At 42.4% G+C, this 27,778-nt stretch overlaps 1 protein-coding gene across 2 annotated transcripts; it reads right to left on the minus strand.

Moving 5' to 3' along the window:
• Window positions 1-27,778, minus strand: zgc:92140 (uncharacterized protein C1orf21 homolog). Of its 2 annotated transcripts, XM_032524847.1 has the most exons (8): window positions 27,520-27,778; window positions 14,098-14,227; window positions 6,535-6,620; window positions 5,067-5,134; window positions 4,235-4,295; window positions 2,633-2,737; window positions 1,592-2,584; window positions 1-468 (listed from the first exon to the last, which is right to left on the minus strand). In XM_032524847.1, the coding sequence occupies exons 2-6, from the start codon at window positions 14,186-14,188 to the stop codon at window positions 2,690-2,692; spliced, it is 354 nt and encodes a 117-aa protein (XP_032380738.1). In that variant the 5' UTR covers window positions 14,189-14,227; window positions 27,520-27,778; the 3' UTR covers window positions 1-468; window positions 1,592-2,584; window positions 2,633-2,689. The 2 variants fall into 2 exon arrangements, with proteins under 2 accessions (XP_032380738.1, XP_032380737.1); XM_032524846.1 differs by having other exon boundaries at window positions 1,592-2,737.

Below are 27,778 nucleotides of genomic sequence, written 5' to 3' on the forward strand. Positions count from 1 at the left end.
TTAAGCGCTTCTTTGTTTTTATTTTTAATAGAAAAAAAGTATTCAAAATAATACAACAGGAAGTATCTGGTAAAGATGACAACAGAAAATGTGATCCAGTCTGTGTCTACACAGCAACCACGCATCCTCTACATGAGCTCAGCCCAGATTTCTGCTTCAGAGCCGGAGTGAATCAAAGCAGAAATAAAGCTTTACAGAACACCGCTGATTGATGCACACGACAGTCTGCTGGTGAAATGAAAGGGATTTCTGTGTGTGTGGTCTATATGTACATGCTGAATGTTGGAATGAGAGTGTGCTACAATATGTACAATAAAATACTCCATGGTGTGTGTGTGTGTATGTGTGTGTGTGTGTGTGTGTGTGTGTGTGTGTGTGTGTGTGTGTGAGAGAGCTCGGATCTGCGGTGTTATGGTTTATCAAGGAGGATGGATTGGGTTGAGATGCAGATGCTCTGAATTAACACAGCTTTAGTATGGGAGTTAGATTCCTGCCCAAAAGGTTGTACACAAAAAAATGTGTTGCACACAAATAAAGTTGTTTGTACATAAAAAATGTGTTGCACACAAATAAAAATTGTTTTGCAAACTGTCTTCAAACGTTACACACACAAAAACTTGTTTTACAAACTGTCCCCAAACGTTGCACTCAAAATATCATTTATAAATTGTCCCCGAGTCAAAACGGTCTCTGCTCGCTCAAAACAGCCCTCTCCTCGAGTACGAAACAATTCCACACCCCTCTGTGGCAAATTTCTGCCAAAAGTCACATGATACATTAGGAGTATTTCTGATTTTGTGACAGCAGGGAGCGCTCTTTCACAGCTAACACCATGAGCACCCCCACAGGGAGTTTTTCCAAACTTTCCCCCGGTGAAATTTAATATCTGACCCCCTGGTTAGCTTCTCCCTTTATTGTGGTATTTTAAATAGATAGAACCAGAGTGGATACCAAGATAAAGGCATTGTTACAGATCATAAATTCGGGTTTTATGTTGTTGTTTTTTAACAAAAAAATAACTGTCTATTGTATAGGCACTTGAAGCCTACAACAATATTTGATTTGAAAGTAACATGGTCCCTTGCCGTGACATAGCGGTGCCTTTAACTGAAAATTGTAAATGCTCTATCTGCATAGTTATGGCAAAAGTCAGATATTATATTTCACCGTGAAAGTTTGGAAACTCCCCTGTGGGGTGCTCATGGTGTTAGCTGTGAAATGCCGTCTGTCTTCCTCAGCCAAACCGGGCGTTTCAATTGTTTTGAGAGCGCCCCCTGCTGTCACAAAGTCAAACTACTCCCAATGTATCATGTGACTTTTGGCAGAAATTTGCCACAGAGGGGTGTGAATTGTTTCGTACTCGAGGGAGGCTGTTTTGAGCGAGCAAGACCGTTTTGTACTCGGGACAATTTATATGATATTTTGAGTGCAACGTTTGGGGACAGTTTGTAAACAAGTTTTAGTGTGTTGTAACGTTTGAAGACAGTTTGCAAACAACTTTTATTTGGTGCAACACATTTTTTTATGTACAAACAACTTTTATTTGTGTGAAACACATTTTTTTTTGTACAACCTTTTGGCAGGATCTAACTCAATACTTTAGTGTGCCTGCTGTGGTGATGAGGATGATAAGGGAATTGATGATGATGATGAAGATGCTGATGATGCTGATGCACTACGAAGGAAGCCAAGAGTATATATAAAAAAAATAAAAAAAAATCAGAAAGGGGAAAAAATAACTAAACAAGTGGATGTAGAACACAATAATAATTAAAAAAAAAAAAAAAAGGTCCTTGACTTCAGAAGGCAGGAGGAGTTTTGAGTTTCTAAATCACCGGCTCGCTCCTTACTCTCTCTTATTAAAATATCACGAATTTTACACTCTCTCTTCCCTCACCCTCGTTCACCCATTCTCTTAGTTCGTCATGGCCCAGGCTGGCCTGGCTGTAGGTAGGCAGGCCAAAAAAGTTCTGTGTGGATCCTGGTGTTGTGACGTAACTCCTCTGCTTTTAAACATATTCTCTTCTCAGGGCTTCCTTTCTTCTTCATTTGTGTGTCTCTTAGTCCTTTACACACGCACACACCCACACCCACACCAAAGACATTTGTCCTTACTTCCTTTGTCCATTTACAGGGCTTAAATATTCAGGATTGGACTACGGGAGGTACAGACGGACAGATACGGAGGGACAGATGGAGGGATGAGGAGCTGCTGCCGTCCTGCTTGAAGAAATTACTGTGTTTGGCCAGACTGTGTCCTTTTTCGTCACGTCCTCCTCCATTTCTCCCTCCTTTCATCTGTCTGTCCCTTCATTGCTCCGCCACCTCCATCTGTTCGCTCAGGGGCCTGAAGAGATGAGGCGCTAAGAGAGGACGGTTGTAGTCACTGAAGACAGTCTTCTCCATCCCATTCTCTCTCTCTGTCTGTCTCACATTTGTCCCCCACTCTTTCACTTTCGATTAAAATACTATCTTTGCCATACATTCAAAAACCCATGCATGCTCATACCAACAAATACAGTGTCCCTTCACATCAACCCCCCCCTCACCCCATTGGTGAAACACACACAACACACACACACACACACACACAACACCACACACCAAAACACACACACACACACACCACACAACACACACACACACACACACACCACACCAGTGGGGGGGAATGTTGGGGGCCTCTGTGCTATGTCCCGTCTTCCCCCATCTCCTCCTCCGAACAGTAGTCTCGCCCCTGCAAAGAAAGAGATTAGAGAAAATATGAGATGTAGATATTGTTTATGTTTTTCTAATTTAATTAAGTATACTCCGTAATAACGTAATAAACTCCCTCCCTTTCCTCTCCAGAGCCTGTCAAACTCATGCGTGCTGTCTCGATTTAAATAAGGCTGTCTCAGTGGTACGCTGAAAATCAGTGGTGGAAAGTGTATTTCAAAAAGTATGCACTACATGGAGGTACTTAACGGCTGTATTTCCATTGCATGCTACTTTACACATTTAATTTGCTACATCTCAAATGAAAATATTTTCCACAAAATTATTTTTCAATTTGAATTTTCCAATACATTTCTCTTACCGCTATAGTAATGGTTCCTTTGCAAATTAGAGCTGAAAGGATTAGTCGATTAATCAATCGTCAACGGCAACTGTTTGGACGATTAAATCGTTGAAGCAAAATGCCAAACAATTTGCAAGGATTTCAAATCGTTTTTGTTGGCCAAAACTAGCAAATATGAAGGTTCCTCTTGGGTTTTTGGAGATTATGTTCTTGAATCTAGATTTTTATCATACTTTGTGGACCAATCAATTAATGAACTATTTAAAAAAAAACATAATTGGCAGATTAATGGTTAATTAAAAGTAATAATTAACAGCAGCAAATAATTACATACAAAATATTTACACATCAAGCATAACATTAGCATTCATTTGGGGTTTCTGGCAAATATTCCGGTAAATCCGCTGAATGCTCCACAATGTTCACCAGCTAGTCGCTATGGTTATCTGTCTGTCTTTTGATGCTGAGAAGGTAGCGTACTGTAGATTTATCACAGCTTTGTCGTTAAGGTGGCCATCCAGAAACTATGCTGATGAAAGCTGTACCAAAATATGTAATGTTACGGGCTCGAAAACTGAAACAATTCAGGGAATTCTCCGTCGAGGGATACTTCTCTGTTGGTTCATTAATATGAGCGACTTACTTCACATTATACATTACAATGTCATTGTTAAAACTAAAATATTTACCAGTGCAGCTTTAAGGTTCTTTTCTTGATAATAATCAGTTAAGCATTTATTTATTTTCTTATTATTGGACTTGAACCCTAACACTAACCCTAACCCTTGAATGAAGTATTTCTACACTGTGATTTTGATACATTCTTCCCTGCAGAAAACACACTGACTAGTTTCAAGAAAGGTTGAAAAACACCAAAACTCAAACCAGCTATTCACCATCATTTCACCCTGCAACCTCGTCTACAGTCAGAAACAAACCCAGTGTAAAGGGGCAGACTAAGAGTAGTACGTGCTCATCGCTGCAGTGATGACCTGTTCCCCCCCCCCTCACACATGCAGCGCCGAGCGTTGAGTTTGTAAGCAGAGTGACAATGTGCACTAATGGATGTTTTTGTACAGCCTGTCTCTTTAAATGCTCAGACCCAGCTGTGTCATTAAATGCTAAGAGACCCAGTCCATGCCCCCCTTCTGCCAACACACACACACACCTAACCTTCTCAATCTTCTCATCCAGCATCCTGAAAAATTCCTGCTGGCTCTCTGACGTGTGAATACTGAAAGAAGAAAAATGGAAAAGCCAGAGGAGGGGAGAGGAAGTTGGAGACGAGGAGGAGAGGGGAGGCAACAAATACATCATGAGAATTTTCCATTACACACACACCACACACACACACACACACACACACACACACACACACCACACACACACACACACACACCACACACACACACACACACACACACACACACACACACACACACCACACACACACACACACACACACACACACACACACGTCACTGTAGTGTGAGAGAGGCGATGGATTTCATGAACACATTATACCAGTCTCTCATCCAAAGGCTAAATACTGTGCAGCCACCAACAACCAATATGTATACATATACAAACACACACACACACACACAGTCTGGGGTTGTCCAAGAGACAGCGTTACAAAAACCAGACACAACATATCATTTACTTCACATATCATAATATTTACATACTAATTCTACGTTGCATCTTAATGGACGGTGGACATAATGTTTATTAAAGGGTCAGTTCAGCCAAATTACTTTACACATTACTATTACAACAAATGTATCAGTTTTCACTGGAAGTCTTTTCTGTGGAAGTTAAACCTAACCCTATAAAAACAGTTCACAGTGAGCTGGCAAAAAAATCCCACCACCATGTCTATTAGTAGCTGTTCTGGGCCCATTAACAATATTTGTGATGAAGTTATCAGAGCAGTCCATAATACATAGATCATATATTGTTACAGTATCCACCATCAGTATGCAGACTACAGTTGGCCACTTACTTAGACTTGATGTTTGCTGAAGAGACCTCTTTCTGCTGTTTGCCCCTGTACTGCACATTACTCTTCTCCTAAACAGACACACACACCACCACACACACACACACACACACACACACACACATTAGCTCACACCAAACAGCCACACCATGTTGTAACATCTCTAATTAAGATTGTACAGTTTCCTGCTAGAGTGATGAACCAAAAATACTGAGAGAGTGTGAGTGAGTGTGTGGTGTGTGTGTGTGTGTGTGAGTTCCTCTACCACCTACTGTAGTGGCAAGTGGTAGGAAACAAATACTGGTCTAACCACATGTTGTGGCTGCACTGGAGGTTACCTGGCTATGTAAAACTGTGGTCTGTGTCATCCAATAACTCAACTAAATAACATACCATACTTCCCATTTTAAAAACAAGACAACAGTCATCTTCAACAAAGTATGCAGTTCAGAAAATGTGTGTTTGCTTTGCAATAAAACAAAAAAAAGCCAACCTGTGTGGGTTATTCCTCACCCCAGGAATAATAGAACTTTAACTGTTAAAGAGACTATACTCTTGCATATTCACAAAAATTTTCATCAATATGCACGGTCTCTATTTTAAATAAACAGATCTCAATGAGAACATCACCTCATGTCTGCATAACTTTATTTACAACCAAAGGGATAAAAAATCCTTTCTTTGCATGTGGCCGTCATCAGAGTATAACTCAAAAAGTATTTGATTAGAAAATCTTTGCTTTTCTTGTGCTGCTGCATCTGGTTTCAAAGGATAAAAGGTGTTGCCCTTCTTGGTTGTAGCCTTTTACTGCAATAAGGCCGATTTTTGAGCTTCAGTAATATAAATTAGTGGCAGTGTGACTCCTTCTGTATTTCAATCAAGATTTATAGTTCGTTATTTCACAACTTGCAGCCAGGACCCCAGGCAGACTGACCTGATTTGCTGAAGGAGCAAACTACCACCCTTTTTAGACATTTGGTGTGTTGATAAGGGCCTAAACATGTACACGCTTCATACATTTGGGATTAATGTCCAATAGGGATTTGAAAGTGAGGTTAATCGTGTTATTATTACAAAAAAAATGACTTCTTCTTCTGAGACAATATAAGATTTCTTTTCGCTGTTTAAGAAGACCACAGGTTTTGCAGGAAGCGAGTCAAACCAACCAAGTGATCAGCCCCCACATTCCTCAAACGCCAGCATGTTGTCTCTACCTGCTATGAGGCACCTCTTTGTGTGTTTTTGCACGTGTACAAAATACAGTAAGTGTTTATGTGCGGGCTGCTGAGGCTGACGGGAGCTGCCTTTGGACACAAACACGAGCCTGTTCGCTTGAGCTGATAAACTGTCAGGAAAAGGTCTGAGAATGTATTTGGATGACGGGCTGTCAGTGGATGGGGTGTGTGTGTGTGTGTGTGTGTGGTGTGTGTGTGTGTGTGTGTGTGTGTGTGTGTGTGTCTCTCTCTCTCACCAGGTTCTCCAGGTTGCGTGCATTCACCCGGTTTTCATCCCCTCTCATGTACTTCACCTCCTCCACTCCCTTCATCTTGTATTCATCTGAGGAGTATGGTTCAGACAGAGAGACAGCGAGAGAGAATGGCATGATTAAAGGAGGAAGAGAGAGGCAGAAGGGAAACAAACAACATGTATTTATCAGGCGTCTCCCAGAGAACAAACATTGACTGAATCTCCCTGGTCAATATGATCTAAATGGCTAAAATGACTGAACTATGTCATATCAGCTTCACTGTATTCTCACTGCGTTATGTCAACATTACCAGTGACTACACCATTGATTTCAGTTATAATTTGTTCAAGGTAATCTGATTACTACAACCTGATACTGTGTTTTAGAGAGTGGACATGACAGCTGAGGTATAAGTAGGAGGACAGCAGTCATCTCCTTTCCATGTTAGACACAGCAACTCATTTGAGGAAAGCAAAAACAGAGCAACAGCGAGAGGGAATGCACATGTATGTAAAGTAAGAGGGGGTACAGAAGGGAAAAGAGGGCGAAAAAACAGTGAACAGATGAGAAGGAGAAAACTGGAGGGGATTAAAGATCAGTCAAACAGTTTCTAGGCTACATGGACAGCTTAGACAGTTAATACAGTTAAGACAAGCTGAGCGGCGAGAACCGTTGACACTTCCTCAAAACTGCACAGTATCGCCACCACGCCCTGCAACGTGCATCCTAAATCACTGAAAGAGGTAGAAATTAGGGCAATAAACCTGAATGTGTTGTACTCTCTTACTAATCCAAGGTTATGCGTATTGGAATATTCAACACTGTTTGGATCCCATATAACAAAAATAGATGCAATAACCTCCAAGTTCAACGAATCAATCTGCCCAGAAGTCCAGGATCTCTATTAATCAGGAGAAATGTGAAGTGAGTACGCATGAGGAATTAAATACCATGAAAAAGGTAGTTATTCTTACATTGACAGTTATAAAAATGACTCTGAAAACTGATTGTGGTATAGATCTAAGATCATATTGTCCAGCCTAAGTAAAAACACATATGTAAAGCAGTATTATTATTACTTTTCTTTTATGCATTTTTTTTAATGCATTTTCAACTTTTTCTAACAGTTACGTATGATAGTATTTTCACATCAATGAATCATTACCACATTCATTTTCAGACATTGTAGTATGACTTAGCCTCTGCTGACCTCAATAATTGTGTGTTGCACAAGTTTAATTTTCCCATCTTTCAAATGTGACGCATCAACTGTAGGGTTGTTTGCAAAATGTAGTTAATGTTATTATGGACAATAAACTGAGAAATTGGACATCAAAGAATGTAGAAAGTTAATAAGGGAAGGGATTTTGGACACACCCTAAGGTCCTAGTGCATTAATGGCCAAAAAACCTTGGAAAACCCAAAACAGGAAGTAGAACCCCCCAGGGGTGCTTATACCACACAATAGACAATAATTTCCCAATAAATTTGACAGTGACGTAAGACGATAGGACGTCTAAAAACTCTACATGCTGGACCTTTACCTGAGACCAAACCCCACCTAACCTTGAGCGGAACAATACAAGCACACTGGCATTTCTGCTGACTACCTGGTTGGACATTTTACTGATAAAGCAGGCGAGACACACACACACACACACACGCACACGCACACACACACACCCACACCACTACACCACACACACTTATCTGCACACCACCTACAGCACTGCCTTTCTGTTTGCCACTTGATTTGCCCTCCCCTATCAGAGCCTCTCTGTTTTCCATGTCCCTCCCGCTGAGGTCCACCCTCTGTCGTCAATCCACTCGACTGGATCTGTTGTTGAGTGTGCGATGGCTGCAGTGTGTGCGATCGCCTGTGTTTCTACTTGCTTACTGTAGAGCCAAGCCCGGCCTGCTTTCGTCAGATAACCGCTGGTGATGTGAAAAAATGTTAAAGAGAGAGAGAAAGAGAAAAGGATGGGAGGTGGTAGACATAGGAGAAAGATAAGAGGTGAGAAAATACAAATGCCGACTTCTTTTCTGCTGTTCAGTTTGTCTCAGGAATGTAAACCAGTCGGAGCAAAGCCGCTCCTGTCTGAACATGCCGACACAGACAAACTGTGCTATAACACTAAACAGGCTCCCAGAACTCAGATCTGCTCTGTAAACACGAAGCACGTACGGTGCTGCAGAAGGAAAAAAGAATTAAGAGCCATTTCCTCTGCTCTCCTGCATATTACAGGGGCAAGCCACGTTCAATTCAAGCTATTTAATCCGTACCTTGAGGTGGATACAGATAAATAGGAGGGGGTAAAATTAGCTGCTGCCGTGGGCTACGTAAATAAATCTAAAAAGGATATTTTTGAAGCAGCAATTGAGAAAAATGTCATTTTATAATTTGGGTGAGCTGCAGCCTGACGGGTTAAACTGGCTGAAGGTACAGGATAGTCACTGAGATTACTGTGACGGGTATAGATAGATCAAAGTGACCCAGCTTACACCAATCAAGACTCATCACATCACAGACATTGCTTCAATTCAGATAGGAGCAAAAAACGGTCATGCTTTGCGTGTAGTATGTGTGTGTGTGTGTGTGTGTGTGGTGTGTGTGTGTGTGTGGTGTGTGTGTGCAGCAGTCATTGTCACAAGAAACGACAGTGTTTCGTCACGCCGATGCCGGGCTCGCTTTGGGAGAGAAAGAGGGGAGGGGAACCGTCAAGAGAGTGGAAGATGAAAGGGAATAACTATTTTGAGAAGCCGTGATTTTGTGATGTGGACATCTTTCTCATCTCTGATTAGAGACTGTAGCTCTGCGCTGACCTTAAGGTACAAACAAGTCACTGCGCGTGCAGACCAGGCTGCGCGTGCACAAGTGTGTTTCTATTTCAGATAACGACGCTGTGTCTTTGAATCAGCGCGTTTGTCATTTTATGCAAGTCTGGCATTTGTGTAGGTGTGACTCATTTAAATAGCCATCTTTGGGCACGTGTGTGTGCGCGCATGTGCATTCCGGTGTGTATCTGTGTGTCCGCTCTAACAGCTCTAGCTGGCCTGCCAGTCCTGTGGCTATGTCACTCTGTCCTTCCTGCTGTGTGTCCTCCCTCTACGCTCAGCCGGCCATCTGGGCTCCAGGCCACCATCACTGCCCAAAAGTCGTCACTACACACCACGACACACACAGCCACACCACACACACAACAAAATGTTTGTGTACTGAGTCTGTTCACTGTAGTGCACGTAAGCAATCACGAAACACTAAAAAAATTGCTTGTGACACGGAGACTAATTATCAATAAATACGACTGACTCTGCAGGACAAACGACTATCTAACAACATGTGCACAATAATTATCAATAAATAAGAACTGACTCTGGTTCCTATGCATATGCTGTTTGAACAAACTTCAGGCTCCATTGGCCGTGCAGCAGCGGCTACTCATTAGCCGGCTGTTGCCAAAACCAGTGAATTACTGTATTTTGTATAATGCGGTAGACTACTGTTGATTTATCAGGCTGAAAATGCACACGATGAACGTCTAAAATGCTGAGAGCACTTTGAGAGAACCAAAAATGATGATCATGTCTGGAATTATTTAAATTAAGATAAAGAAAGACTGGATTCTGCAAACATTAGGGGTTTGCTGTTTTGTTAAAATATCAAAAAGGCAGAAACATCCTTTATGGAGTCCATCCTGACGTCTGTGCTGTGATAATGACAAAGCTGTGGACAAAGGATGTTAAGAATGCACTGGTTATCCTAGCTTTTGATTGAATGCCAAACCAAACTCACAACAAATATACTGCAGATGGATCAGACAAACAATTTCACCCAATTATGGTTGTGTATGGTTTTATAATATATATATTATATATAATATATATAATATATATATATATATATATATATATATATATATATATATATATATATATGTACACACTAACCATAACATCTAGCATTCTTTTCAGTCCTCTCTTAAGACTAAAACTGGTGCATGTTTGTTGCTCATCTAACATCCAGTTTCTAGCGCATATATCTAACCTCGATTTCACTTGGGTAAGTTTGCTGGGCATGACTTTATTTTCCAGGAACGCCCTGCCCCACAATCACACCTGGAAGCTTCCCAGTACAACCACATTTAACCTCAGTTAACCACTAAGCAGCTCGGCTGGAGCAGCCCAGCAGCCTTGTTAAAGGGCACTTCAGCAGTAAGATAATGAGGGAGGTGCAAGTGCTGCTCTTTCACCTTTTACTGCCATATCTATCCTACCGGCCTTCTCTATTTCTATGTGCTGCCCTAACGAGGAATCGTTTTGCTCTCCACACACTGTACACTAAAACGGTTTGTTGTGAGTTTGGTGTAGAAGAAATGGGTCAGCATAAAAAGTTCACTCTACTTTTTTCAACTGTGTATGTAATAATATTTCCAAGGACTGGGTGATCACTTCACAGTATGATAAAGAAAACTCAGCTTGATTGAAGTGCCAGTACTTCTTTGTGGCACTTTTATACCTTGTGAGTGGAATATACCATTGATCCTTTGGCAGGTGTCTAAATCAGTGAACAATTTAGCAATCCAAACCACACACCTGCTTTTTTTCTTTACACTATTTTCTCTGCAGCTGATACAAACATGTCAGAGGGACAGTTTCTGTCGGAAGGACAGACCCTCAAGCCACTCAGCAGCCTCAAAACAACAAACTCTTACAGAAACAGTCAAATCTGCACGCCACCATGTTGTGTATACATGTTAGGTTGCCACATATGCAATCAGTCCCACATAAGCTATCTCCACTCTAATCTGTCCTTCTCGTCTGGGATTATTGTAGTATGCAATAGCATGATGTTGTGGAGATTGTTGCTATTTTCCTTCGTCGTCTTTCAGTGTTTGTGAATGGAGCTCGGCCTTTTCCGGTTATTGTGTGAGAGAGGGGTGTGGGGGTGGGGTTAGTGGCCGGGGTCTGACAGGGCAGTCAGAATATTGGGACACACACAACACACACACACACACACACACACACACACACACACCACACACACACACACACACACACACACACACACACACACACACACACACACACACACACACACACCACACACACACACAAACCACCCCACACAGCTGTGGAGGCGGATCAGCGTGAGTAAGATAAGGGCTCACTGTCTCACTTAATACACTAATATGCAACACGCAAACATATATGAACACAAACACATGGACACACACTAATACACAGTCTACAGGGGGTAGATTTATGTGTGTAGGCGGGCTGACTGACCAGAGCTGACCAATCTTTTCCGCCTCAATCATGAAAAGTACATTAGATGCATTGGAGCAGTTTGACTTGGATTGGAAAGGGCAGCGAGTTAAGTGGGAACGAATGACTACACAGTATGACTGAAATATTGTAGAAAAAGTTAGAAAGCTAGAAGTATAGAGGAAACAAAAAAGTGGATGAAGATGCAATGAAGAAAAAGGGGCGTGAGGAAAGGGTGTTATTGGGGGATGACTCTAATCCATGCTATCCAGGTCACTCCTGTCTTCCACCTCCATATGCACTGACGAGCTCAAACATTAGTCCGGTCCAGTTTTAACCAACTGACAGCGAGACTGGGGGGGAAAGGATGCGACGAAGAGGAGGAAAGAGAAGGGACAAAAGGTTCTGACCTAATGTTGCGCCAGAGAGAGAGGAAAAGAGCTGGGAAGAAGAAACACTGGGGGATGAAGGCAGGAAGAGAGGGAGGAATGTGCAGAGACCCAAAATAGAGAGAAAGGGGGAGATAAAGAGGAAGGGAAGAACGAGGCCTTGAGCAGGGGAAGGGAAGAGGCGATCTGACCGAGACGGAGAAGTACAAGAGAGAAGGAGAGAGAGAGAGAGAGAGAGAGAGAGAGAGAGAGAAGAGCGGCAGCATCAACACACGTCATTTTCCCTTCCTCTCTCAAGGAAAAATGCTCCACTCCTCCCATATCTCCCACTCATCTACTGCCTCGTTCTGTTGCTCTCCTCAAAAGATGAAGAGGGGATACTTGGGGGAGGAGAAAGAGATCGCAGGAAGGGGAGGTGGATGAGGGGGAAACGTGTCAGAGCGAGAATAGAAGGGACAAGTGCGAGCAGCAAATCAAAGAGGTTGCAGGAAGAGGGTGAGAGGCTGGACAAGGGTCAGGGGGAGAGAGGGCTGACACAGAGAGAGAGGGAGACAGAGAGAGAGAGAGACAGAGACAGAGAGGACCTCCTGTGGATCGTCATCTGCCACCTCCATCCGCCCATGTGCAGTTATACCAGAGTGTTGCTCTTAATTCTTAATCGCTGTTAATCCCTGTCCCACCCATCATCATTTTCATTTCTGTCCCACGTTGCACAACAGCCTGTGAGCTATTAATAGAGCTGCAACTGACAATTACATTCATTACAGATTAATCTGTTGATTTTTTTTCAATCAATCAATTCCATTAAATTAATGTTTGACAGACCCTTTTGTCCATTGTGACTTATATTTTTTGATCCACACAGGGAGCCAAGGGGGGATTCAGCGTCTTGTTCAAGGACACTTTAACGTATGGACAGGAGGAGATAGAGATCGTAACACTAACCCCGCCCTACAACTAATGGATGGCCCACTTAACCACGTGAGCTGCAGCCACATAAAATGTCAGGAATTTGTGAAAGAATTACCATCACAATTTCTCAGAAGTTAACAGAAGTCAAAAAATCCTACAAAAAAAAAAAAAAAGTGTCAAATTTTGTAAAAAAAAAAAAAGAGAATAGCAGGAAAGTCATGCCGTATCTTTACCGCTGCAGGGAACCAGAGAATGTTTTGGCCTTTTTGCTTGAGAAATAATGTGAATGATGAATCAATTATTAAAATGTGTGATTAATTGTTTCTCCGTCTAATCCAGTGACTAATCCAGTGGTGCCCCATCTTTTTGGCTTGTGACTCTTCTTTTTTATATTTGGAGAATTTTTAGTGGCCTGAAGGGGTCAAACCATCTAGTGTTTCACAATACAAAAACAAAGATTAGTTTAATTAATTTTGTCTGACATAAATTTCTTTGTTTTTCTTCTTCTTCTTCTTTGTTTCTTTAGATACATTTGAAGGGTTGCCATCAGAGTTTTCTTGCGTTCATTTAGCCCCTCTCTGCCCCTTAGTTGGAAACCACTGGACTTATTGATTCATCACTAATGGACACTCTTAAAAAGGGGTAGTGCACTCTCTCCTCTCCAGCTCCAAAGACTAAAATATCAAGAACGTACCACCTGAGCGAGCACACGGTTAACACTGCAGTCCCGCTCACTGGTTACTTCCTCTCTCTCTCTCTCTCTCTGAACTGTCAACATGGATGGTTCCAATAAAACTGCAGTGTTGACAGTTATTGTCTGAAATGAAGAACTTAACACTCTGCCAGAGAACTTTGAGCTATAATGAAGAGAATATATCGTGAGGGCAGATGTGGCAATGAGCCTATGCTGAGCAATTAACTTTGTGGAATGGAGCAGGGAAGTTTTATTGACATTTCTGCTTGTATGTGTGTGTGCATGCGTGTGTCTGTGCATACTGACCGGTGAAGAGGTCTCCGTTGCTGTAGGCCTTGCCGCGTCCCTCCTCATCGTTGGGCACGGCCGACACCTGCTTGGCCGAGGTGCAGCCCATGGCCTCACACTCTGAAACCTCTCCTCATCGCACTCTCACCTGGACAAGGACAGAGACAAACATCATAAAATGAACAACACTGGTGTTCTGTTTTTACAATGTACTTCATAGATTCCTTCAGCTTTTGTGGCTGTCACTCATGCTAAATGGCCTCTTTTCTTCTTTATTCCAAACAAACTGGGCCAAGCTGTGTAAAATGTTTCATCCAATGTTTTTTTCTGCCAGCATTGCAACAGCTTTTGAGATTTGCTTCTTCTACAAAGAGGACACCCGGATCTGCAGATCTATTCAATGCTACAGCTGCAAACAGTACCAACACTTTAGAGCAGGGTGTTCAATGCTAGACTTATATTTGTTTAGAAAAATGCATTTAGCTACGTTCAGGGCACGCAGTATATGACCTCGGGGTAGGAAACCTCAAACACGCATCCTTTCACTTCGCAGAAGTGTCAATGTCACACACCTGGTGTTCAGAGCCATAAATGTAGGAGTGGAGAAAATTAAGTGAGCGTTTACAACTACTTCAACCTCGTAAGTGTATCTGTCAGGGCTAAACATAACCAAAGCCATTATATGTTGAGTGGGTACACCAACAAGATGACCTGGTTTCAAGCAGGGCTGCACAGAAGTTAGTGTTTTCATTATATTTCATATTTGATTACAGATTTCAATATGTAATGCCACTGTTTATTTGTCTGATTAGTAAATGAATTGTTCTTTGATGTCAAAAACATAAGGATTGATTCAGATCGCAACAAACAGAACTGTCACTCATTAGGTCTGAAAGGGGATTCAATTGTACAAAAAGTATTTAGTATTTGATAAATTGTCTGAAGAGGTATTTTTTATTTTTTTGCCTGGGGGGCAGCGGAATAAACTGCTGACACAACATTGACATATTATCCCCTATAAAGTAGAAATGTTTGTTTACTCATCTAGCAGACACAGAGCAACATTAGCATTCCCTTTGTGTTTCTGCAACTCCAATATTCCTTCTCCTTATAGCTCTGGTTTGATCTCCAGCAACTCCTGAGGGAAATATCTGGCTCTTTAGCTGCTAAGTGCTTTATTATACACCACCAGCTAGTTTCTAACATTGTCTGTCTGCTGTTTGGTGCTGGGCAGGTAGTGCACACACAGTGGGTATTTCAGAGCTTGTCTGGATTGGAACAGCTGTCTGCCGCGACTGTAGATGATGGTGAGAAAACCAAAGCAATGAGCTAAAGATGGTAAAAATCTCTATAGAGCTGAGGGGAACTGCAGTTGCAGGGTGTTATCTCTCTGTGGGTTCATCGCTACAAGAAACAGCTTTCAAATTACAATTAGTCATTTAATCCATTGTTAATACAAAAATATTGATCACTGTGGCTTTAAAATAATGAATGAATTACTGAAACTGCTGCTGGATCTGTCAGTCGACTCCTAATCTCAACATTATTTGGAAACACTGGCCTGTTGGAGTGTCCTTAAAGCAAACAGCTGCCTCTTAACATGAGGAGGAGGATGATGATAGTAAAATAAACATAACACTTTTTGTTACTCAGAATTTGGAAAGCAAAGCCTTCCCACCCAGCAGGACAGTTGACACGAAGCAGTGAAAGTCCCTGTCAGTCAATCATAGGCACTCACACTGCGAGACACATTCCACTATAGATAGTCTCCATGTCAGTCACACATGCCATATGCTGTCATTGACAGAGCCCATCTGACTGCTGCCAGTCACATGTATACACATTTAGTGTCAGCCAATAATTACCCATCACCAAAATGAAATCTGCAGCATCGCCGGTACATAGGTGAGAGGAGGAAAGCTGAGGGTGCTGGTGAGATGCTTTTTTGGAGAAGCAGTAAAGACAAAGACAAGGAGGAAGTAGAATGGTTGAAAAAAAAGGGACAAGGGTGAAGGAAAGATGAACAATAGGAGGGATAGAAAGAGCCAAGAGAGAAAGACAGGAGCAGAGCTTCAAAAGAGCGCCGCTGCCCCACCCCCCTCCACCCTTCAGTGATCCTCAGAGCGTTTGAAGTTGACAGGCGGCCAGTGTTTACTCCTGTGTTAGGGCTGCTACTGACCAGCCTCCATCTCTCTGCTCGACACGACACAAAGCGCCAGGTGTGTGGTTACTGGGAGTTAACTGTATGGATGGCCAGGACCATGCTGTGTGTGTTGTGGGTGTATAGTTAGTAGAGAAAAACGTGGGTGTTGTTGGGGCTGAGTGATATATGGAGAAAATCAAATATAACGATATTTCTGACCAAATACCTCAATATCGATACAGCAACGATATTTCAGTGGTGACTATTGGTGCTTTCACAAAATATTTACACAATGAGATTTTTGATAAATAATCATCAGTAATGTGAATGTAATGACTAAGTGGGTAAAGAAAAAAATAATAGAACAGTTACAACAGTCTGGTAAGTTCAGAACTTTACTGTAATGCAGCCTTTAAAACCAGGAAAAGACAACACTTATACCATATTACAATATCTAAAATCTAAGACGATATCTAGTCTCATGTCACAATATCAATATAATATTGCATATATATATTATATCATAGTTTTAGCCATCATAACTAATAAGCAATAGTAAAATGGCATTCACAAAAGATATTTGGAAATGGCTAAAAAGATGCCAGTTGGTTGATTACACATGTAAATGAAAAACCGGGCTACAACAAGGGCTCATTAGCCCTCACCTTTTCCCATCTTTTTCCAAAGTGGTTTAGATAGTGTTGGCCTGTGTACAATCAGACTGATTGTCTGAATGAACTTTTTTTTTCTGTAAAAGACTTCACTCCAGTACTGTCACCACATTCACAGATGAGATAAGGCTGTCATTTTTTATCCAAAACTCAAACTACTATTCAAATCCGTGAAATGATTTAATATTCAACCTAAAATGATCTGTCCAAATCTGAAATTTACTGTTTAACAGCAAAGGACATCTGTTAAATGCTCTGCTGTCTTATCAAGAGTTAAGAGCCTGATACAACTATCAATGAACTGAATACTACGCGTGACATTTTACAATAAAAGTTATTTGTCCAAGATCTTTGCTAAACTATAAAATAGACACAGTTTTAAGTTACCTCAAATATGTACTTACATATTTTAATTGTACACGATCTTGTTACTTATATCGGCCTACGTATTGGTCTGGCTCCAGTCCTATTAGTAAACTAGGAAGGAAAAAGAAGGAGGAGGAAACTAACAAACCAAATGGGTTGTCGGGACACCCCACCACTTTGAATCAACACCATAGATGGAAAAACTTGTTAATAAAGTTGAGGCGGTTTGCTTCCTTTCCAAAATACAACTGCCTTAAAGTAACACGACAAAAAATGTGAAGTCACCTAAAGCTTGTCATGCTAGTGAGGTCGTGGCAGTATATGAGTAAAAAGGAAAGCACATCAATTCTATGGTTTAGTTTAGGATTTAATTATGTGTGTTGCAAACTAATTCTGGTTTGAATTTGTGGGAACCCTACGGTAAGTACATTCTAACAAAATGTATGAACATATGACTCTAGTGTAGATGAATTGTCCTTTCATTTTGCTGGGAATGTGTGAGCTGTGTGTATGTTCAGTAGAGGATGAGAGAATTTGTATATGAATCACTTTCTGCCTGAGCAGAGCTTACACATGAATTGCTCAAAGGGCCCGCCGCAGGTGAAAAGAATCAAGACTCTCACACAGGCTTTGGATGTGCGTGGTGTCACCTGTGGCCCGAGCATGTGTGCGGGGGTCTAGAGAGCAGCTTATCAGGCTGTTTAAGGCAGCCTGTGACACCTCTTACACTGGCTTCCACTCTGGAACAGCTCAATTAAAACACACACACACACCACACATCTCATCAGGCATAATGTGTCTCTTGACAGAGAATGAGGATTCTGCCCGGAGGAGGACGACGTGTGCACCCGGAAACACTGCCGCAGGGGTGCTTGTTCCCTGTCAGAGAATCACAGCAAAGTGAAGCGGAGAAGCAAAAGCCAGAGAGGGCCTACATAGACTGAAAAAGACAAAAAAAAGCACATAGAAAGAGGAGACAGAGAAGGAACAGACGGCTTTCTGCTAACTCTGGGCTATTAGTGTAGAACTAAAGTGACTATTACACTAGCAAAGCACAGAGACTCCCTTATGAGACCACTGAAGGAAGTGCACTGAGGAATGTGAGCAGCCTTGATAGATTTTTAAGTTTCAAAAGGGTCTCCTGTGTGTGGGCAGCATCTGTTTGAAGGGCTTTGATTTGTGTGTATTGAAACATCAAATTGTGAGTAGGAACAGGCTAAAAATAGACTGAGCAGTCCCAGAGCTATTGTTGTGTGCAGGGATAATGCTAGGCTGTGTGAATTCATAAGCCAAGCTGCTATTACTTGAGTTATACATAAAAGCTACAGCTAGTAGGGAGACTAGCACAAAGACAAACACAGCTATGAATAAATAACTCATGAGGCTTGTTATAATGCAGAGGATACAGGGGATACTTCAGTGACACACAAATCAGTTAGGCATTCCAATTCAAGGAGTCAGGTCACAAGAAGTCAAGAATGGCATGTTTTCCAAGATGCTCAGACCGCTTCTTTGATTACTCTAAAGTCTTTTTACACCCAACACTTCACCCATCTACACTTCAAAATCCTCCTTTCACGTGCCCTGTTAATTTTGCTGCTTTATATTAATCCAAAAATCAATTCTTTCAAGGCCATCCAATCACTTTGGAGAAAAAAAATAATTGTATAATTTTGTTTATTTTGTTGTGTCAAATGCACGTGTTTTGGTTCCAAAGCAGTGACTCCCATTGTCAAGTGTGACAAAATGATTACCAGTATAGGAAATTAATTTTTTTTTTTTTTTACTTTAGCACAACAAAATTGTGTTTATTTATCTGACTTTTGTCCGTTTTGGGCTAGTTTTTATTGTCTTCAAACCTTTAACAAAATTCTTCAAATGAACTCTTTACAACTCATACACCAAATAGACACTGCTTCTTATCAAGGGATCGTAAGCATAAAAAAGTCTGGGAACCACTGCAATAAAGGAGACCAAAGGTTCATGAACATTCCAGCATGCAAAACACAAATGACTCTTTTGCATGTTTTTCACTGTTTTTCACGGTAATCATGTGATCAGCGAAAACACTTTTAGCACTGGCGACTCCAGCTGGAATCAGCCTGGGTTAGCACTGAGCTCTACCCAGTGAGTTGCTCAGTGCCACATGGAAGACCACAGTGGGGCGTTGTACAGTGTTGATGTAACCCACAGGACAGCTGGGCTGTGCTGCTTTCAGGCTTGCCTATTCCTGCAGACGCTGAAGTGTGTCAATGGGACAAGTTAAGTCTGGCGAGTCTGCTAAGACCCTCACACCAACTATCTCAAAGACAGACAGACAGACAGACGGACAGACGGACAGACAGGGATAAGAGTTACACCTTACGCAACTCCCTCCAGATGCTTCACATTCATCACGGGCATACTCGCCACAGCAGAGTGGTATCTCTAATTTAGAGATATAAATAATGCCATGATGTCAGCTTGCAAGTCTTATGTCATTTATAGCTCAACTTACAACAAATTTGGCAAACAGCCTTCTGTCAGTATTACACATCGTAAGCAGTTTTAAATACGTCAAAACAATAATATAACCCTGAGCAACACTGAAGGGGCTCAAACTCTCTTATGTGCATGTTAAGGCCAAAAAGGAATCCTCAACACATTCAAATGACCAAGCCCTTATACATTTTGGCAAACACAGGCTTGCCCATGCCTGCATACCTGGAGGTGGGAGTTGACCTACTCTCAGTTGTGTGAATAAGCCTTCTTTACAAGTCAGTTTGTCAAAGGCGGAACTCAAAAAGACGGTGGAGTGAGATGTAAGCGTACATGCTTGCATAAACACAAACTGTGCACACAGGCTGAGCAGTGTGCAGCAGCGCGAAGGTTTCTCAAACACAGGGTTGTGCCGGCAGCGGAGCGCGCGACCACAGAGCCTGTCAAACTGGTAGAGCAAAAGTGAAAGAGGGAAGAGTAGTAGAAGGAGGTTTTTTAAGGTGTGTAACAGGTTATTAGTTGTCAATGCAACAGATTTCATCATGGTGCTACAGTAAGCAGGAGCGCCTGGCTGTGGTTCCGCTTCCTGGAAGTCGGGGATTTGAAAACCCGGGGAGGGGATGTGATGACTTCAGCCTCAGTTAAAGCCACAGGGAGTCTCAGAGCTGCATATCCACCTGTGACAGGGCAGAGATTCATCCTCTGCTACATCATGCTGCAATACTGAGAGCCGAGCCACGCTCTGCTGGTCTGCAGTGCTTTGTATTCGCTGGTCAGTGCATTACAATGTGCTAGTGGTACAGCGTCCCCCCCCCCCCCCCCTTCATAGAAATGTTTAGCCAAATTTGTAAGCAAGCCCCACATATCTTGACACATCTCATCTTATGTTTAATTAGTTCGCACTCATTAAATGAGACAGTGAAAGAGTGCCTCTGTTGTTCCTGCCTTGAGGTTAATGCTTTATCTCATAAAATGTTTTAATGATGTTAGACGAGGCTGTCTTTTCTTTAAAAGAGAGGTGGCCCACCTCTGGTATAAAAAACTGCAGAAAGACAATCATATATATACCGCCAGGTCGATAATACAGGGGTAGAAACACTTTAATATCTCTGAGCGTATTAAGCGGTTGCTGGCAATATTCAAAGTGCAAATCAATGAGCAGGACTTTTTATGGCAATATTTTATTTACAGTACCGGTATGTTTTACAATGTGATGAACGACCTGATTTTCCAGGTTTCATCGCTGTATTTCGACAAAAACAGATTGTCTGATTATTTTATCTATACATTTTTTTCCTAGATCATGCTACATATTAATATTGCCATATAAAATTCCTGTTGGGATGATAAAAGTCGATCTTGAGTGTTTGTATTGATTGGTTTTATGATTATATTTTATACATTGGCTAAAATTCGTACCTTGGAATGACGGCAACATAGGATGTTGAAGGCATAAAATGTATAAACTCCTCTATCCCGGCCTATGTTATCTTAGTGTATGTCATGTTATCAATATATATCATGATACTGACAAACTGTGTATGGATAAAATCTCACAGAAATAACAACAAATACAGTAGTGGTGGGACAAAATATCAATATGACAATATATCGCTGTTGTTGCATTGCCTCCGACCCGATAAATCAAGGTGCCTCATCACAATGATGCAAAAATTACAATAATATCATCAAACAATCCTGCTCATTGATTTGAAACTTTGCCCAAAATGGTTTTACACAGCAGATATTTTGACTTATAGAAGGAAAAGAATGGGTGTTCCCATAGACAGTTAAAGAAATGGACCAACAGATCCCGTTGCTCTGGACGGAGACCAGCGAAGGATATTAGAAGCACTTCTCCGGTGATGGCTGAACGTTACTGCGCAAACTCCAACTTGACGACGTAGATGTGACGTGAGCAACCTGTCTGAAAGTTGTAAGTCTTCTGGTAGCTGTGTCAAGAGAAATCTCAATCATTCCCAATCTTGCAGAGACAGAGAGCGTAGGTATATGTAAGGAGATAACATACGCACAGGCTAATTATTGCTAACTAAAATGCTGGTTAACATTAGTAATTAAACCTAAACAACTAATGTTAGTCAAAACTGTCTGCATGCTTCTCCTGACAATGCTGTGATTTGTTGACTGTGCGACAGCAAGTTGCTTGGTTATGACACAATCAATAGCCTATTTTTACAAAATTGTCTGCTAAGGAGCCATCCTGTGAGGTATAAGGTAATGGAGCCTTTGTCGTGTTTCTTTAGAAATTAACAACTTAAGTTTTGAAACGCTACACCTGTAAAGTTATTCGCTGTCAAAGTGGCGCCAAAATGAATGCTAACGGCGGGTGAGGGCTTTGTAGCATTAAAATGGCGCCATGGGAGCTACGCTTTGTGGACGCCCGCTTACCCCCTTGGGTGTTCCTAGTGACATTAACGATGGCTTTGTAAGTGTAATCCGGGACATGTGCAATACCTAAACCCAAGAACCCAACTTCAATTTTCAGTACTTTTTAATTAAATCTAAGAGGACTGATACATTTATACACATTCTCACAGTATGTATCGCCCAACCTTCATGCAACAGCAAATACTTCCCCCTAATGACTAACCTAAAAAAATGTAATATCATGTTTGCTCTTGCAATAAAAGCAAAAACCTAACTGTACCTGAAGTTGCTTTGTGACACATACGCTGTGTGCTGCGGTGTGTCGAGTGTGTCTTTGCCTCTCTCTGGGGACGGAGCAGAGAATTAGTACAACTCCTGAGCCAACGCGCCATAATATTTACTCTAGCCAGGCAGCAAATGCTGCACCTCTTCTCTTGTCCCAGTTTAAGCACTCCATCAGTCTGACAAGCCTGGGAAGCCGTGCCAACACACTGACACAGGCCGGGGGACAGTAAAGTTTCTCAAGAGTGCTGTGCTGCTGCTTTAGGTGTACATCTCCATTCTCTTTCTCGCTGTCTGCTGGCTCTTTCCTCTTTTTTTCCGTTGAAATTAGTCTTGCAAGTGGTCGGGGGGGTGGGGGATAAACTCCGACATATGGGGGGAGGGGAGGGGGGGGGTTGTTAGATACAGGAGCTCCTCTGTTCTGTTGGCTGAAACCATAGCCTGGACGTGTGACTGACATTGAGAGACACATTGTGCATAGCTAAGGCATGTGCTTGTTAAGAAATAAGAGCAGGTTTTTGACAAGTTGTTACATAGGCCTACATATACATTGGCAACAGGCCTATGTTTTTACTCCAGGCCCATAAAAAGCAGTTGTGCTAAAATTGAGAGGTATGCATGGCTTTCACCATCTCCGTTTAACACTACTATAGCTAATGGGGAGAACAGGAGAGACGGAATGAGAGGACGGAACAAAGGAGTGAAGCAGAAGGTGCGCCAGGTAGAGCCAAACCTTACAAAAACGGATTGTTCCACCTAATGCAGGCCAGGCTAGAGGATAAAATGTCTCCTCTGAGGCCTGTTACTGGCTGGCGTTTGTGCCACTGGCTTCTCAAGAGCGAGACGGATTCCCTGTAAAAGCTAGTAGCTGTGCCCGTTTTATTCCCTCTGATACATCTCTGTTCTGCTGCTTCCACTTGGGACTGAGGTAAAAGCAGGTCAGAGCCTGAAGTGGTTGGTGGGTGAAAAGCAGAACCAAAAAGGGCTGGAAACGTAAGTGAAGAAATGCTTTAGCGATATTGTGGCATCCTGCTGTGTGTCTAACATGCAACACACAATTGAGGGAGAAAGAGAATATAGCAGTAGCATCAGGTGGCTCATTAAAGCCAGCTCTCAGTCTAATGGTGGCCAATTTTGTCTAAGTGTGACTCTTCTAACACACTCTTTGCCAAGTTATTTGCCTAACCTTTGATTTGAGATCTTGTTCTATTCCTAAGATATATTTAACATGTGTATTTATGGACTTCACAGTTACTCTGGTCTGGGTAAAAAGCATATCTTTCTGTCCTGGTTACAGTTTCTCCAAGCAAAAGGACGGCTGCTAATTGGAGACATATAAAAAGGGTATTGTGGTGTAGGTTTTTACTTTCATATCATTTTGTATTCAAGTTTAGTATGAGTAAGCGCTTTTTCATCATATTTACCAACAGACAGCTGCACATGCTAGATAGAGGCTCGGTCAGGTCCAACACAGCAACCCCACAACATGCTTATGTTTTCTCATCCAAATCCACCTGAATTGGTAACTAACCAACCCACAACTGCCAAAATAAAAGAATACCAGCATTAATATTAATACAAATTACCACAGCTGAAAAAAAATAGATCTCAATCTCTGTGTGATTGGATAATTTGAAAAAGCGTTTTGGATGTCAGTCTGGTCTGTGAATGAAACGCATTGAAAAACGAGCTGCAGATGCGCCTGTGTTTCATGTCTCACCATGGCTGGTGTGATATGTTCACAATGTTTTGGGATTTTTCCACATGCAAACCTGTGCTTTTCCTCATCTATTATTCTGCAAAGCGACACACACGCCACAGCCAGGAAACCTTTCTCTTCAACAGTTTTTAATCAACTGTACAAGAGCTAAAGACACCTAACATTAGGTCATTATAATACACAATCGGCAATCGGGTTATGCGGCTGAAATCATCAGAACATTAATCTGTATAACATATGCAAAACCACAAAACCGGGTCTACGCAAGGTAACACACACAACTGCTATGTATTACATAAGAGCCAACTCTTTAAATGTGTAAATCTAAATCTGTTGGTATTTAATTACAGAGAGACTGAAAGTTTTTAGTTTGCCACAACAGAAATGTAAATAATATGGTGATAAATAATAAGCCTAGTTGATTAGTCAATAAGTCAATTGACAGATCAATCTCAGGCTAGAAAGACACTTTGTTGATCCCCAAGGGGAAATTCAAGGTACACATACATCATAACAGGACAAAGCAAGAGTCAGAGTCTCTGACTTTCACTACTTTACACAAACAAAACAATTAATCAGCAGATTCATTTCTAATGAAGCAATTTGTAACAATAAATAGTTGTTAGCTGCAGCCCTAAAACAAACACAATCATGGTATCACAATATGGTTCAGCTGGAAGTCAATAAGAAATACTGAAGTATTGCCCTGTTTTCGAGCATGAACAAAAATATTGATCAAGAAATATCCCATCGAAATACTATATAAAGTAATGTATAAGCACAAATCAGAAGAATAAAATTGCATGCAAAGCTGTAATGTGTTCAAAGGTAAACCCACCTATGCCCAACCCAAGACAGCAGTATGTTTGTTATTTTATTTTCCCTATCACCTGTCTTTATATATTAGATATATGGGCTTTTATTGAAGGTTGAACATTCCATTTCTTTTCTCATATCAGTCCAACAGTAGAGTTGTCTTTAACAAGGAACGGGCTGCAGAGATCCTATCAGACACCATTTTATCTACAGCGGGGCACAGATGGATTCTGTCTGATGGGAAAAAACTGTGCAGAGATTCACGCAGCACTTCAGAGTGAGAATAGGAGATAAGAAAAGAAGAAAAAAAAAAACTGGGAAGCTTATTAATCAGTACTGGACCTTGTCTCCATGTCCCATCCCAACTGGACTCTGAACAAACTGCAGTGTTAACACTGTCAGGGACACAGCGAGATGCTGCTTTACTATTGGACAGACAAACACACAAAGCATGCATGCAGGCTGCACAGCAATCCCCTGCTGACTCAAAAGGCAAGCAGTCAGAGTGCAGACCAATGGCAGAAATAGCCCACATCCACTGATCTGCACGTCGACTGCACTGCAGACACACGCAAACCAGAAATAACAACGCAGATGAGGATGACACAAGTGCCGATTTCAGCTTTCATGCTGCAACCTTCGCTACTTGAGCCTAGACTATTCAGTCAGGTAAATGAACCGATCGGCCAGCGAGCCCCTCAGTCAAACTGGCAGACACACAGAACCCAGAGGGATCGCGTTGCGCTGGCCTTGTGCTTTCTGCACTGCAATATACACTACCTCATCACACCTGACAGCACAGCCGCTCAGAGAACACAAAGCAAACACAAACTGGATGTAAGAGACAGTCATGGGAACTCCCTCCCACGCCCACAGACACAAACACACAGACAGAGAAGACATCCTGGTAACCATGGAAACCCTCCACATCCTCACACCGTGACATCACAGGTTTTGCATCATGACCCAAACAAGGACCAAACAATCGCCTAAGCTCCTGTTAATCAACGCAAGGTGTGGAGGCCACAGGTGTACAGGCTGGACGGGCGGATGATGGTGATGATGACTGAGAGGACGAGGAAGACGAAGGAGGGACTAAGAATAGATCCTCCTGCCTGGGAGAAAGAGAGAGAAGTAAAGGGGGAGTGTGTCTTTTGAAGCCACCGGAACCAAAAGCCTATGTGAGCAATCTCACACACACACACACACACACACACACACACACACACACACACACACCACACACACAAAACACACACACAACACACCAACACACACACACACCTCTGGATGAGCAAGTGAGGGAGCAGATGGATGAAGACAAACAGATAAATCAAGTAGGGACGGGGGCTCACAACATCCACTTACAAGATTGATTGTAACCTATATAACCCTGATGTAAGCTGTTGGTGACAGGATGATATGCTCTGGTATGCTGGCCACAACAACCTACTATCACACTAGGGTGCTGCACACAGCACCAGCCCCCCAAATGGATGTAATGGTCGGGTGTTATACAGTAGCTAATGGCCGTATTGCATATTTAAACGTAGCAGCCACGAAGGCAGTTATCGAGCCCCCTTGGTGATGTAGTGTGTATGAAAATGTCTGAGGAAGCGGTGAGGATACATTTGAAGTAGACCCTTGCTGAGTTTCAGTTAATGAGCTTCAAATGAGTCTGTATTTGAAATCTAATTCTGTCTGCAGCTCCTGTCTTCCCTCCTGAGGCAGACATATAGCAGTAACAACCATCATTCAGTAGCCTACTTTCTAAAAAACAAACATGTCAGAAACCCTGGTCATGTGTGGTGGTCAACAGAAAGCAACGGTTTTCCACTAACATGCTATGGAAGCTGTGAGGCACACCGGCTGGAGCAGCAGCAGCGGCGGCGGCAGCAGCAGCCCCCGGCCCGGCCACAGAGCTCTGTCCCGGGGCGGGAGCTGCAGCTCCAGTCAACAGCTGTATCCAGCTGCGCTACCAAGAGGAGACACTGGGCGCTTTGTTCCCCACAGGGGGAGGCAGAGTTGTAGGCAGAGGAGTGAACGGTCTACGCGTGTGTACACATAGTTTCATTTCCACAAAGGTTAACGGCCTGTAGCCTCCGCCAGCCCAAGTCCGTCTTCCATCTCCTGAGTGTTTCCCCACACCCGACGGCCTTACAGCAGGCAGAGGGGGGGCAGCGGGACGGGGTGGCACAGCACACCAGGATGTGTGGAATATTTCAAATGCGCTGAGCCAACACTGTCCAAGCCGAGCGAGCACATTCACACACACTCAAACCGAGCAATGTACACATCTCGCTTGAAGCCCTCTTGTTTATTTTATCGCCCGTGAAATGAGAAGATAAAGCTGCGTTAGCGTTGCAGCGAGCACCTCCACCGACTTAACATCGACAGATGCGAAGCCCAATGTGCAGGAAGGAAAAGCGCCGGGTTATCACGGTACACACTCAGGAAACAACAACAAAAGAGAGGAGTAAAGAGAGAAAGAAAGCATAAGCAGGAGCGTGGTTTTCCCTGGAGGATATATGACACCTCTGGTAGACGGTTAACCAGTAATTCACGCTGGTACTTACTCAGATGAACCGGTTCCGCTCGGTCCACTGGAGGATAGCCGGTCGGTCTTCCGGCTGTGAGTCGGGCGGGATCTGCGCTATGGAGACCGGAGAGCTCAGAGCCTCGAGGACTGAACGTAAACTGTGGCTTGCGTCATTTCACCAGGATGCCACTATTGCGCGCAGCAATGCAGCCATCTTGCTGAGGAGTGCCCCACCAACTCACCAATCACTGCTGGACCTGTGCTGCTGTCTTATTTTGGTCCGAGTAATGAAAGTG

Source organism: Etheostoma spectabile, chromosome 9, assembly GCF_008692095.1.
Source record: "Etheostoma spectabile isolate EspeVRDwgs_2016 chromosome 9, UIUC_Espe_1.0, whole genome shotgun sequence".
Lineage (NCBI taxonomy): Eukaryota > Metazoa > Chordata > Actinopteri > Perciformes > Percidae > Etheostoma > Etheostoma spectabile.